This window comes from Gymnodraco acuticeps, unplaced genomic scaffold, assembly GCF_902827175.1.
Source record: "Gymnodraco acuticeps unplaced genomic scaffold, fGymAcu1.1, whole genome shotgun sequence".
NCBI classification, from domain to species: Eukaryota; Metazoa; Chordata; class Actinopteri; order Perciformes; family Bathydraconidae; genus Gymnodraco; species Gymnodraco acuticeps.
Genome location: NW_022990184.1, coordinates 258726 through 273531, shown reverse-complemented (window position 1 = coordinate 273531; position 14806 = coordinate 258726). Strand labels below are relative to the sequence as shown.

General features: G+C 42.7%; 1 protein-coding gene across 1 annotated transcript; it reads right to left on the bottom strand.

Annotated features, from left to right (window-relative positions):
* Window positions 1–5965: 5965 nt before the first annotated feature.
* rpgrip1 (RPGR interacting protein 1) lies at window positions 5966–14561 on the bottom strand. The gene is made up of 26 exons (XM_034217834.1): window positions 14454–14561; window positions 14232–14372; window positions 13994–14099; window positions 13815–13838; window positions 13585–13731; window positions 13423–13496; window positions 12747–12967; window positions 12522–12625; window positions 11894–11944; window positions 11630–11809; window positions 11378–11495; window positions 11036–11199; window positions 10602–10932; window positions 9940–10085; window positions 9603–9835; window positions 9237–9352; window positions 8881–9080; window positions 8306–8362; window positions 8030–8214; window positions 7801–7855; window positions 7618–7684; window positions 7345–7439; window positions 7018–7207; window positions 6849–6933; window positions 6589–6716; window positions 5966–6436 (listed from the first exon to the last, which is right to left on the bottom strand). The coding sequence occupies exons 1-26, from the start codon at window positions 14546–14548 to the stop codon at window positions 6231–6233; spliced, it is 3519 nt and encodes a 1172-aa protein (XP_034073725.1). The 5' UTR covers window positions 14549–14561; the 3' UTR covers window positions 5966–6230.
* Window positions 14562–14806: the final 245 nt, after the last annotated feature.

Genomic DNA, 14806 nt, shown 5'->3' with positions numbered 1-14806 from the left:
CTCCTTCTTGGTACTGCAATTTGTGGAAGTGCGGGAGTGGCGTTCTGGTGCTCACTGCTCTCCGTCAGAACTGCACCCCTGTCAGACGAGACATATACCACGTGATGACACGTTAGGCTCGTGTTGTGTTCAAGGACCCTGACCTTGGCCAGGAAAAACAGGCACTCGCTTGTTTAATTTTTTTGCGGTCTAGATTTCTTACATTTTTTTCTATTTTGCGTGTGTTTATAAATTACCTCGAGGGCCATACCAAATTGTCTCGCGGGCCGTATACGGGGTGTGACGCGCCGGAGGAGAGCTGTCCGAGCTGCTTAAAAACCAATAGGTTTTAAAGACAGCCGGTTTATGCAGCGAGCCATGCTGCCTATAACCGACAGGTCAGGGGTAGCCGGCTTAACCAGTGAGCCTTGCTGCTTATTATTATCCATCTGTCCATCGAACACGCGCGTCGCCACTCTGAGTAATACTCTGAGAGCGCGCGCGCGGCCTGCTCTGGATGTGCTGTGGTTGTCATGGTGACGAGCCACGTCAGAGCCCTCGCCGCGGTTGCCTGTGAAGCAGCCCAAGAGGGGCCCGGACCGAAAAGGCTGTGAGGGGCCCTCCACACGTTGCATCTCACACCGGCTCTCATCCTGTCTCTGTTTAGGAGAAGGCTTGTAAACTGGACATTGAGGCGCGTTCATGCTCAAACCCGCTGACGGAATGAGCGGAGGTGTGTGCAGTGCTATTTTCACAGTGCGTAATAACAGCCCAAATAGGCTCATTATGACCGTGTGTAGTAGGCACATCTGGGACAGAGGAAAAACCGTGCTGCCTATAACCGACAGGTTAGGAGCATCAGGTTTAACCGTCAAGCCCTGCTGTCCCCGACTGGTTAATTACAGCTGGCTTGTGCCTTGAGCCCCGCTGCCGCGCTAACCAACAGGTTACAGCCAGCTCAAACGGCGAGCCCCGCTGTCTTTTAACCGACAGGTAACAAACAGCTGGCTTATGCACCTCCACACGCTGTATTGCACAGCGGCTCTCATCATGTCGCCGTTTAGGAGAAAACTCGTAAACGGACATTGAGGTTCACGCTCAAACCTGCTTGAGGAATGAGCGGAGGTGTGTGTAGGAGGCCCATCTGTCTGTGACGGAAACAAACCCGGGCTGTCTAATGGCGCGTTTCCACTGCAGGCCTCGCTCGGTTTGGTTAGGCCTTATTAGGCCCGGCTCACTTTAATGCTGCGTTTCCATTACAGTTTAGGAACTGGGGCAGTTACTATAACAGTTTAGGAACTGGGGCAGTTACTATAGTAACGCAGTGTAGGCGGAGCCGTGACGTCATCTTCAATGAGAGCCCCAGAAAAATAACACAGCCGTTAGCTCTTAGCACTCGGAGCTCACAGCTCTTCATATCTGTTCAGAAACTTGACAAAAGTTAAACAAGTACAAACCACAGACTGCCTGTGTCATGGCGAATACAGTCGCTGGTTTATTTATGTCTGTATAGGCCGTTGTTGTGAGTGTGGACGGTCGGAGCATATATAACGTTAGCTTAGCCAAGCTACATTTAGAAAACACGCATTTTAAAAGGGTTTTTCGCCTGCCGTCTGTCTGCAGACTTGTCAAAGCATTAATTCATGGTTTTTACTAACCGGTATCAGTATGTTGTTACTTCGGCATCATTTTGAAACGTGTATTACAATTAATTCACGGTCAAATATGTTCATCTTGTTGTAGTTGTAGCCCCCTTGCCAGCGATTCTCTCTCTAGTTTAGCATACTCAGCCCGACTCAGCCTGGTTGTTCCTGGCCCTAGAACCACGATTTAGTCGGGCCAGAAAAAAGGTGAAAAAGTAGCCCCGGGCCAAAACTAGGCCAAGTGGAAACGCAACCAAAAACGGGCCCCGCACGGCTCGGCACGCTTAAAGCGAGCTACCCGCTGCAGTGGAAACGCGCCATAATTAACCGACAGGTTTTAAAGACAGCTGGTTTGAGCCGTGAGCTCTGCTGCCTAACAACCGACAGGCTGTGAGGCAGCCGCTTATGCAGCTTTTTTTATGTCATCCGGAGGAGAGCTCTCCTGAACCGGGGGAACGGGGAGATCTCATTAGGCGGCTGCCTTTCCGATGATCTCCGGGAGTTCCTAGAGAATACCGCCTATTGACGGCCGAGCCGTGATGGCGGATAGAGGGACCCGTGGACGATGGACCCGGCGTCAGCCCGGCAGCCGAACCTAGGCTCGGCTACCGGGCTGACCCCGAGCCCCCACCCCGCCGGAGGAGAGGGAGACAGGGCGGGGGAACCACATGGTGATCCGTGAATGTAGGGGAAGGAGCCGCCTGATTGCTGCCCGCCACTCGGATCCAATAAATAGAGGGCTTGGTCCACAGAGTAAAACTCCTGGACTAGCCAATCATCCTCGGCCGCAGCAGCGAGAGCGTCCGCTCTCCACTGTCTGTGGGCCAGAGGGAGACGGACACAATGAGTGCACGACACCTGGGGAGTGAGAGCCGCGTTTGCATGCTCTAATCCCCGGCAAGACTCACACCTTGAGCTCCGGTCGTAACTCATATGTCGGGTTGACACCGGGCCCCCACCCTGTTTCCCCCGTCCGGAGGAGAGGGAGGATGGGCCCAGGGGAACCAGGAATGTTTGCTTTTTAGTAAGTAGCTCTTAAAAGAACTTGTTTTGCCTGTCAATGCTTCTGCAACGGAGTGCTGAAGAAAAGTAGTCGGATTGTAGGGCCTACTTCCTATTTATACGGAAGTGAGCCCGGAGGTGGGGCCCACGTCATAGGTGGTCATGGAATAAATCTGTCAGTGCTGCACACGTGCAGTGGGGATTACCCAATAGCGATAGCCTTAGAGGGCGAAGCCTTACACGAAATAGAACCACTTAAACACAGACAGTGGCAGAACTTCAGTGTTAGTATTATTAGATCTCAGTGCTGCGTTTGACACTGTTGACCACAACATATTACTAGACCGACTAGAAAACTGGGTGGGACTTTCGGAAACAGTTCTAAATTGGTTTGAATCCTACTTAAAGGACAGAAAAAACTTTGTTTCTATAGGTAAATACCATAGGCGGCGTGTGAGGCTCAGGTTTGGGAAGGCTAAATAACTTTTTTTACCTGACGTGCCCGCCTCCGGCGTCTATAGAAAAGAGATCAACTCAGTGAAAGCACCGCCTGCTGACCAATCAAAGCTCAGTGTGCGGAGTTTAAATATATCAAGTCATATTACAGGATAAAGGAAATAGCCTACAGTTTAAACTGCCGTATGTAGAGAAGACGCCGACGTGTCGCACTTATCATTCATATCACATTCAATCAGATCATCGATCATATAATATCATAATATATCATATATGTCCTTATCTGAGTCAGCTTCGACAGCCGTATCTGGCCGTGCAACACTTGGTTACATTGTCACATATAGACCTACTGTATGCAGACGTATTATTTTAAGCAACACATTAAGTTGACGAAACACTCAACTCAAATGTAATTAAAGTCAGATCCCCTCGTGTCTTAGATGGGGGAGTGATATCATAAAACTGTTACGCTTTCAAACATTCTGTAGTTTATTTATTTTTTAACCAGTTGTTCTGTATTCACCTTGCAGGTGCAACTATGTGGCTTGTATCCTGGATTATATGTGTAAATCATGGATGTTTAAAGTTCATATTTGTCTAATATTAGTTTACTTTTCATTAATGAAGTATGACACTGCGCTGTCAGTACACTTGTCCCTGTTTGTGATTGGTCAAATGTTGCTAACCCCGCCCCTTTCCCGCCCCTGGTAAATACACATCTGAGTTGACAAATATGACGTGGGGTACCTCAAGGCTCCATCTTGGGGCCTCTTCTCTTTCACATCTACATGCTACCACTGGCTCAGATAATGAAAAACAACAAAATAAGTTACCATAGCTATGCGGATGACACACAAATTTACGTAACAATTTCACCAGGAGACTATGCTCCAATTCAAACACTGAGTAAGTGCATTGAACAAATCAATGACTGGATGTGTCAGAACTTTCTCCAATTAAACAAAGATAAAACTGAGGTAATGATTTTTGGAGCCAAGGCAGAACGTATAAAAGTTAGCGCTGAGCTTCAGTCTCCAATGTTCAAAACAACAGATAAAGCCAGAAATCTAGGTGTAGTCATGGACTCTGACCTGAGTTTCAACTGTCACATTAAAACAGTTACTAAATCAGCCTACTATCACCTAAAGAATATATCTAGGATTAAAAGACTAATGTCACAGCAGGATTTGGAAAAACTTGTCCATGCTTTTATCTTCAGTAGACTGGACTACTGTAATGGTGTCTTTGCAGGTCTCACTAAAAAATCTATTAGAAAGCTGCAGCTAATTCAGAATGCTGCTGCTCGAGTCCTCACTAACACTAAGAAAGTGGATCACATCACTCCTATTCTGAAGTCTTTACACTGGCTTCCTGTGTGTCAACGAATAGATTTCAAAATACTGCTGCTGGTTTATAAAGCACTGAATGGTTTAGGCCCAAAATACATTTCTGACCTGCTAAATTATGAACCATCCAGATCTCTCAGGTCTTCAGGGACTGGTCAGCTTTCTGTCCCCAGAGTCAGAACTAAACATGGAAAAGCAGCGTTTAGTTATTATGCTCCAAATATCTGGAACAAACTCCCAGAAACCTGCAGGTCCGCTGCAACTCTGACTACTTTTAAATCCAGGCTGAAGACTTTTATTTTTGTCGCTGCTTTTAATTGAACTATTCATATCTTAGACTGCACTGTAACTTTTATCCATGTATTTTTTCTTTTAATGTTTATTTGATTAGCTTTTCTTTTTAATGACTGATTTTAAATGCCATTTTCTTAATGTCTTTCGTTTTTTGTAAAGCACTTTGAATTGCCTTGTGTTGAAAGGTGCTATATAAATAAACTTGCCTTGCCTTACAATGGATGTTCCTAAAACAACACATTTAACATCATCATCATGCTGCTGCTGCTAGTGCTTTGACTCATTATGCTGTCAGTTGACAATCATTGATAGGCACCTGTGTGTCTCCTGTCCTTTCTGAAAGTCATAAAGATTACATTAGTACTTTAGATTACTTCTGTCCTCAATTACCAGGGGATTACTGAAACCACCATGAATTAAAGAAATGGTAGAAATGTATCTAATCTGAATTTTGAAACCTTCCTTCCCCTCCCTCTAAATATATCAATAAACATTAGGATGTGATGCTCCTTACTACCATACAGGTTTAAGAAGATAATATTTGTTTTAAAGAATTCAAAGCAATAAACAACAGGCTCTTTAACCAAGGCAACGTTAGCCTAACATGTATATGCTAACTGGTAAGATAGCTGTTCACACTGTCTATTTTCTACTTTTTGTAATGCTATTTTATTTCTATTTAAGATGTTTACAGTTTTGATTGTTTAATTCTAGTCTTTTAACTGTCTAATATACAATGCCTTGTCTTTTGCTGCTGCAGCGTAAACATTTCCCCAATTGGTATCAATAAAGTACTTCTTATTTTATCTTAATCCTCAAATATTAGCAAATGTTGCTTTAAAAAAACAAACAACCATTGATGTAACTACATACACATATCAATATGTTGTACAAATATTGCAAATCAAAACCTTTATTGACCACTAATTACCAAAAATTGCATTTCTATCCTGGTATTATTGCATTCAAATCTTGATTCAAATGGCCCGCCACGAACTTCCGGGGAACTATTGAGTCTCCCTGAACCACGTGACGATCAAGCATTTTTGGACTTCCGTTGTCGCAACTCTTCTATCTATATGGCGCTGGGTAATGTGTTTGTTCATTAACATTGAATCCGTATCTGGTAATAATCAAAATGTAGATAAAATAAACGTTTACTTTGATTTGTTCTTAGAAAAAAGTGTATAACATTCACAATTTAATTTTTTCGTCTGTATATGAATGAATGGATTTATCACAACATTTTAAAATGCCAACACATTTATTTTTATAAATTTTTATAAATATTCTTACTGGCAGAAGCAGGACATACAAACTTTGACTGAAAGTTGAATTTGTAAATAATTTCACTGTTATGTTTACCAATGAGTGTAGATCTGATTAAGAATCCTAGTTGAATTATGAATAAGAAAGAAAAAAAAAGGTTTTGGGAAGTGTTGAACATGCTTAAAATAATTTAATAAAACACATTCACACAAAACACAACCTCGCTGTTAATCTCACTCTTTCAGAAGTCACTATCATCATCATACTCTATCAAAATGTCATATTTTTTCTTCTCTTCCTCCTGCTTCTCTTCATCATCAGTGTCATCTTCTTTCTCGGTTTCTATTTTCTGGTGAAACTCCTGGTATATCCCACTCAGAGCTTTCGCTGCTTCCAGAGACACTTTCAGATTTCCTATCATCTCTTTGTCTTCATCCAGACTCACAACTGCAGGAAAAAGAAGCACAGAGACAGACAGACAGACTGTAAGAGAAGTGTATGCTCTGTTATGCTATACAATTCTATGCAGCCTGCTCTCAACACAATCGACTTGTTTTGAAGGTTTGAGTATCAAAATATGATACAAATACATTGCTTACCTTCAATTTCTTGTTCGTTTACATCATTTCCAGTAAGGAGCAGCTCCTTTAGGTCCAGGAAAGCATGTCCGACGTCCACACACTCGTCTTCATCATCCATCGGCTCACTGACTACTGTGAACTTTAACCTTGTCAAGACAAACAGACAAACAAACTTACATGTTGGTCTTTGGATCGAGAAATTCCATAAAATAGAGACAAAAATATATGAATTTATTCTGAATTGAAGGTTCAAACGCAAACAAAAATGATGACACTACCTGCCCTGGTTGGGGTCAGTGCCCTCCAACATGGTGTAGAGATACTGCCTGAGTGGAGCTGACTGTGAACCATCCACATAAATCACTAAGAGAGAAAGAGAGAGATTTAAGGGTTATAAAATAATGAAATCATTCTAGAAACAAACACACAAAGCTTTCCTGCTCTGACCTCGTGTGAAGTTGTAGTGAACCTCCTCTCCCTTTCTGGGTTTGCGGAGGGACATGGGTGTTTCTGTCGTCTCCATGGGGACGCCCAGCAGGCGGTACTCCACATAAACGCGCTGCACTGACTTGTCCTTCACCACGTGTGAGGACGGCTCAAACGACAGGGACAGAATCTCCACTCTCAGCTTGTCTCCCTGAAGCAAAAAACACACAGTCAGCTATTTATATCCCAACATCTGAGCAGCATATTTAACTCATACTAGATCCAGGGATGTAGAAATGATAATAAGAGCACAGTGATGCTGAAATCTTCCTTCTCTTTTGTCCGTACCTTCCTAATGTGTCTTTGTGGTGGAATGATGATAATGTCGCTTGTTGAGGAGCTTGACTCGGAAGAATCTGGGGCTTCACTGTCTCCTTTAGCAGCTGTTCAGGCACAAAAGAAAGAAAGATGAGAAAGAACTGAATTAATTTAATTGTTTTATGTATATGTTTTGAAGTAAAATGGGTTATATTATAATTATTCTTTTAATATTCAAACAGTGGCAGCGTGAGGCTCCAAAGTATTAAAAAAAGCACCTATTGTGTGAATTAGAATAGTTACCACTCTCACTCCTCTCCTCTTCCTTCTCCTCTTCATCCATGGACACATGATCCACAGAGAGAAGGTCCTGAGAGAAGACAATTCACATGATCCCATATTACTCTTGTGTCTCCTTAGATCTGTTTCTTGTGAAAATGACTGCAGCATATGTTTTACGGACTTTTGGAGACAATTATCTCTTACCTGAGTCCTGGCATCACTGGCAGAGCTTTTCTTCGATGGTGTGGTGGGTGAAGATCTTAAGTAGGATTATAATACAATACAATTAGATCTGTTGAAATGCTTAGTTATAGTTGGCTTGACAATGATCCCGTTTCCTTTTTGTCTTACCGCACAAATCATAAAACTCCATCAATACGATAAAGCTTTACAATAACTAAATTAAGGAGTGAATATTTTAGAAGAAACATACTTCCTTGTTGCCAAAAGGGAGGGCGTAGTCGGGCGTGGCTCAGGTGTCAGATGCGGTGTGTCGTGGTAAAGGTCAGGTGACCTCTTGGTGGATCTCTTCCTGCCTGTGTCCAGTGGTTTCACAGAGATTGGTTGCTGTAGCTGTATACTCTGTGAGCTTTTCTGTTTCACGGGTGGAGGGCGAGCCTGTAAACAGACAAATACACCAGTAAGAATAATAGTTTATGCTTGAATTATCATGAAGACACACAGTTTTTTTCTAGTACATAAACCTTACCAAAGCTTTAGGCTCTTTTTGCACTGCTTTAGTGTCCCCTTCCTCGACTAGCTGATTCTGTGGGAAAGCCAGAGAAGAACATTAAGCTTTCGGACAGGAATATGTCTTTTGAAACATCACTTATTTTATATTTGGGGCCACAATATATCAAAATAAATAGTTACACAGCGATCCGATTCAAGATTATACATGTAGTAATACATTAACAAGAAAAATACTGGATATTCTTTGAGATAAAAGTGGTAAATCTATGAGCGAAGACTCACATATTCCTAAGAAAAGAATCATAACATTTGTATTGGTTTGATCAACATCATCACACCACATATCATTCATTTGCTGTTTGTAAGATTTATTTTGAATAGGTCCAATGTTCAGTTTTGTCCTTTAAAGTGAAAATACTTAATGTAATATTACGTTTTCTTGCTCAAAACACACGTGTTTCCTTATTGCCAAGTTGAATTTGATTGTGAGAATATAATTGGATCCACTGCAGGTATAATACACAACAAGTAGTTGAGGTTTTATGTGGTTAATAATTCCCCAAACGTTTGTCAAACTAGATGAATTCTCACCTTCACTCTGGGCTTGGCCACAGGCCTCTCTGATGCTTCAGCCTCCTCTCTGCCCCTCTCCTCCCTCTCAGTGCTCTCCATTCCTCTGTCCTGTCTGCTCAGCACAGTGTCTGCAGATGGTTGGTAGGGGAACTTCCATTTGATCAAGACCCTGACCATCCCCCGAGGTCCACCTGCTGGATCCCTCAGAACAAAGTCACCTGGAAAGGCAAAAATAAAACATATAAAAACATGTTTAAACTGCTGATTAGGTTTTAAAATGTGATGTATGTGAAAATAACACGTTGGCTTCACCTGTATAGAAATCAATGCAGATGAATAATGCATCTTTTTTTAACTTATTCTCTCTCTCTTACCTCTGATCTCCCTGCCTGTAGCGAGGGTTCGCAGTGGTATGGGGGTCTTGGCCAGGTAGGCAGGGGGTATCTGGTCATCGCTGTCATCAAACACATACAACCACAAACTGCTGGACCTGGAAAGAAGAGGAGTGAAGTTGTCAATCATTTGCAAAGATAAGTATTCTCTATAGCAGCATCTTAAAACGGATAGTAAATTGAGAAAATCTTTATTTAAGTTATTTAGGATATTATGAATTTGACACAAGACTAAAGATTTAACTTATTTGGTAACAATCAACAAACGAAAATACCCCCAACAGAGAAGGCTGAGTAACAACAAGTAATTGCCAGCATATTCATTATTCTATTTCCAGACCATCATACCTCAGGTAGTGCAGTACATCAGCTGATACTGCCAGTGGGTAGCTGGTGGAGTCGCTGAACACCGGGTCAGAGGAGGAGCGGACTGTTGGAGAGACGTGAGGCGGCAGGTCGTAGAACCTGTACGTCAGGTAGGCATCAGGGAGGAGACCAGGCCAGCGGGAGTTAAGGCCCACACAGCGATCCACGACAACCACCAACTCATTGGGGATCCCTCCACCGTAGTCATATAACTCCTGCAAACAGCATGGAAAGGACACTTAGTCCACAGAACTCACTGTGAATAGTTTTCTTTAAAAAAAAAAATTCACAGGTCTGGAGAAAGGTCCTCCTATTTTACCTGATGACCAGCATCCTGCCAGCCCAGAGAGACGAGCCCCGGACCCCTCTGTGCCGTGGTCCTCCTGTCAGAGGCTCTCTCAGGCTCTGCAGGATCAAACAGGCGCACCCAGAAATCCACAACACCAACAAACGCCCCATCGGAGTCTTGGAGGAAGACCGGCATACTTTTAGAAATGTAGCAGATCCAATTATCCAATTATTCGAAACACACATGGTGGATTATGTAATAAATATAACTTTACGACACAATTCCAGGTAATTTATCTATTAAGGTTCAGAATATCAATGCATGTTAACAAACTGTGTGCAGTAAATGCATCATATCCAGGATTATTGTTTATAATGACTCATTATTAATAACCTGGCCAGTTTGTCTGGTGTCATCTTTAGTTAGCATGATTAAAACCCCTTACTTAATTAACATGTTTTATATATGGAAGAAGGCCAATCAGGATGCATGTATGAATTCATATGTATAAATGGATTTTCTTATTTATTTGAATCAATAGATATATAAAATACACATTGATATAAATAATTGCAAAGACAAGTTACATATATTACACCTTTTTGGTTAACCTTTTTTTCTTTCTAAATAAAACTATGTATTATACATATCAAAAACAGTATATTACTTTTTCTTCATACCACATTACTCACCTGTGATATTGACACGTCCAACAATGCACTCCCCTCTTCTTTCCATGGCAGCCATGAGGGACATCTGCCCGCTTCCATGTGTCACAAACCGGACCCCTCCTAGCCCCTGGTGGAGCTCCACTCTGACCCTCGACCCCTGACCCCCCAGCCTGCCCAGATCTCGGGCAGTCAGAGCGTAGCGGGACGTGAAGCCGTACTCGGGCTGGCAGCCTGACACCAGAGGGGTGGAGTGCACCTCAAAGTCCAACAGGCTGTAGGTGCAGAAGGTCACGATGTCTTCCCCGCAGACGCTGCCGAGGGTACGAAGCCCTGCTGGGGTGAAGGTGGCGGCCTGGAGGAGCAAACGACAGATCTCAGCTTCTTGGGAAACTTGCGCCGTATTATTTTGAAAAAACACAAATTAAATTGTATACAATGTCTGTTTTCTTTGTTACCTTCAGGTGGATCTCCAACAGTGACTCCCCAGGCATCATCTGAGAATGAGACATGTCTTCATCAATGGGCTGTACCAACTCCTGGTTTCCAGCTGGCCAGGTGTACTGTAGTGGTACGGTCCGTTTGTAGTTTCTGGGGCTGTATGCTAACTCTTTCAACTGAGCTTTAATGTATAAAGAAAGAGAAAAGGGTTAGATTCTGATGTTAACTAAACACTTGTTCTGCTAACACCTTTGCCTGTCATTAATCAGTGATAGACAGCACAGAAGTAACTCATTAGGAAATCATTTGGGTCAATTAGCCACTGGTGTTACCACTGAAATAAGTGTTGTTGCTCACACCTTGTAAAGCGTTGATCTGAAGAGCTTTTTTGGATAAAAGCTTGTTTTTCTCTGTCATCCTCCTCCTCATCTCCTCCCTCTCATTCCCCAGCTTCTGGATAACTGTTTTCAGCTCTTCCTTGGGGAGGAAGCAAAGTTTGATGAAAGAAAAGTTTAGTTTAAATTTGAAGAGAAAGAATGTTAAGAAAACTGAAAATTACAACATGCTACCATTTTCAACATGTATATGACAGTTGTGTTAGGTGTGTGTACCTGCAGGTCTTTACTGATGCGGTGCTCTAGCAGGAGAAGGTTCCGGGTTTTCTGTAACTCCAGCACAGTCTCAGCATGTACAGCCTGGATGTTCACCAGCTCACGAGGCGAATCCTCCACCTGCCCATCAGCCCAGAGGAAATCTAGCCCCGCCCTGCTCTCCTGCTGCATCCTGAATGCCTGCAATTGGAAGGAAAGAATGCATCAAGGTTTAAAAGCGATTTATTTTGTCTTTTAAAGCAGAGGTAGAAAAATGTGTCACACCTTGATCTGTAAAAGAGTGTCACTGAGATCCTCAACACTCATGTCAAACACCTGCAAGAGAGAAAGGAGATGAAAAGTGAGTCAGGGTACGCAGCAGTGAGATGCACGTTTAAAAAAAAAAAAACATTTAAAATGCTTTCGCTCAGTATTGTCATTGTATGCTACTCTATACTTTTTAAATCGATCAAATTGATTTGGCAGTTGTAGTTACTAGTTGATTTGCACAGCTAAATTATCCATACAAATGTTATAATAACTTATAAATTACAATATAATATTACATAGGTTAAGCACGCCAACAAGATATAAAGTAATTCATATGAGTTACAATTGATATCATAGTGATGAACACATTAATGCTAATCCAAAAGAATCCAGTAATGAGATTCAGAAATGTGTACGTTAAGCACATATCGATGTAAATACTAATGTACTTTTACTTTAGAATATTTGAATGCAGGACTTTTAATTGTAGTAGTCTACAAAATGATTACTTACTAATGATACTAATAATGATTTCACTTTTGAATTGTCTGAGTTCTTCTTCACTGAAGATATTAACTTAAAACAGGATACAACAGAAAAACAAGGGACTATTGTGTGGACAGTAATACTCCTCTCTTCTGACCTTGCTGACAGAGTCCAGTTTGTCCTGCAGAACAGCAATCTGCTCCCTGTACAGGAGAACCTCTTGTTCCAGAGGCTCATCTTTATCGCTCGTCCCAGAGGACTCTAAATGAAACAACACAGGACACAAAAAACAAATCATTTAAATCAGATGAAAAGCTTCCTGCTTAACTCCAAACTCAGTTCTTCTTGTAGTCAATCTGCAGCCGCTCTGTAATGCTCCCACCTCTCTCTCGCTCCCTCCTCTCCTCTAATATCTCCTTCTCTCGCCTCAGTTTGTCCTTCTCCAGCTCCAGCCTGCTTCTCTCCCCCCTCTCCTCCCGCAGCAGTTCCTCCAGTCTCTGGATGTCCATGCTGCCGATGTTTTCTCCCCGTTCTTCCCTCCTCTGGTTCACCTCTCTATGTTGTTCCACCGTACCATCGTGGTGGCTTTGCTCAGATAAAGTACTAGGATGGAAAAGGATAAAGATGAACACACAAGGAGAAAAAACAAATGACTTTCAGAAGTCATTGTTCTAAAAACTGAACAGCTTTTCAATTTTTCATTTGTCTTCATATGTTTTTCGATTTTTTGCAGATTTTGACTATGCTTATGTCGTGCACCAATACACCGAGAGCAAATCCCTTGTATGTAAACACCTGCTTGGTATTACCCTATACAAATAACTAAGGTAAAGTAAATAAAATCAGGTCAAAGAAGACATATAGGTTATATAATTGATGTAAACCTTATCTCAAGTCAATTTGTTGCTAATCTTGAAAGGCAACTTGCATTAACTGTCACATCTAAATTAATTTACATTACATCTTAATTACCATAAAGCCTCACACATCAACTTCCCTAGTTAATGAGCTCTATTACATTTTTTTTAAATATTGATTTGCAGGTCATAACCTCTCACCTATCTAGTAGAGTGTCATAGTTTTCCTTTATTAGATCCCGCTCTCCCTCCAGGTCTGAAATCTGCTCCTGTAGCTGAAACACAAAGTATAGAGTATATTATTTGAAAGCTGATATTCCGTGACATTGTTTTTATTTATACATGCAGGTACAGATGCGGTACCTTGTCCACAGTATGAAGAGATAGTCTGGTGGTGCTGAGTTGTCCCTCCAGCTGCAGGACTCTCTGTCTCTCCTGCTTCAGCTGCTCAGTCAGCTGCTCCACCTTCACCAGCAGAGCGCCCTGACTCTCCCCCAGCGACCTCTGAGTCTGGGGGGAACACAGGGCAAAGTTCATACGAGAAGAATCAGACTATTGCTTTTATAAAACTCTTTGTGTAAAGGAGCACTCACCTCCTCCAGCTGGCTCTCATATTCCTGGAAGGAAAGAAGAAATACATATTTACATGTTAGTCCTTTTGGCACCAATTTATACAGATTTTCTAAGCCTGATCCAAATGGTTTTATGGTGGTCTAAAAGCATTTATATTTTCTTCCAGGTGTAATTTATAGAAAAAATGGGACCCTCTAACCTCTTGCAGGTCGTTGAACTTCTCCTGGGTGACTCTCAGGGCGGTGCTCTTGTCAGAAAGCTGCTTTTGTAGACGGATCTGATCCACATTATCTCTTATAGTTATTCTGAAAAAGAGATAACAATAGGACTTAATGGTTTAGTTGACATGGTTGTTGTACAAGCAGAACAAGTGGCTAGTGTTGTGGAGAGCAACATGAACAGCAGTAGGATTCTAGTTGTATATCTGCTGTTTCCACCTGTGTCTGTCAGCCTGTTTCTTCCTCATGTCCCTCACAGTGTCCTCTATCTCCCTCTCTTTGTCCCTCAGCGTGTCTCTGAGCGCCTGGGCAGTGAGCTCCAGCTCTGCCGCCCTCACCTGCTCCGTCACACTGCACCTGCTGGGAGGGTGGAGTCATGAGGGTGAGTAGAATGATAGGGGATGATGACTTAATCAGAGGTTCGAAAACATCAGTACTCACAATCTCTCCATCTCCGCCCGGGTGTCTTCCAGCGAGGGGCCGTAGCGGGCCGGGGCGGTCTGTGCTGCCCTCCTGACTCCACCCTCTATCTCCATCAGTGTACATGACAACAAGAGGCAGAGAGGGATGAGGTTTAGAGATGTAAGAGGAAGCAGTACTCACCCTGGTCTACATTCACGTGCAACACACACACCTTTGCTGTACTTGTATGGCGTGCGTCCCCCGAGGTCCATGATGTGCTGCTTGGCCAGGCTCAGCTTGTTCTGCAGAACTCCTTTCTGGCTCTCCAGCATGGCCACTCGGGCCTCCAGCTCCTGTATGGTCTCCTCCATGTCCTTCTCCTTCACACCAGT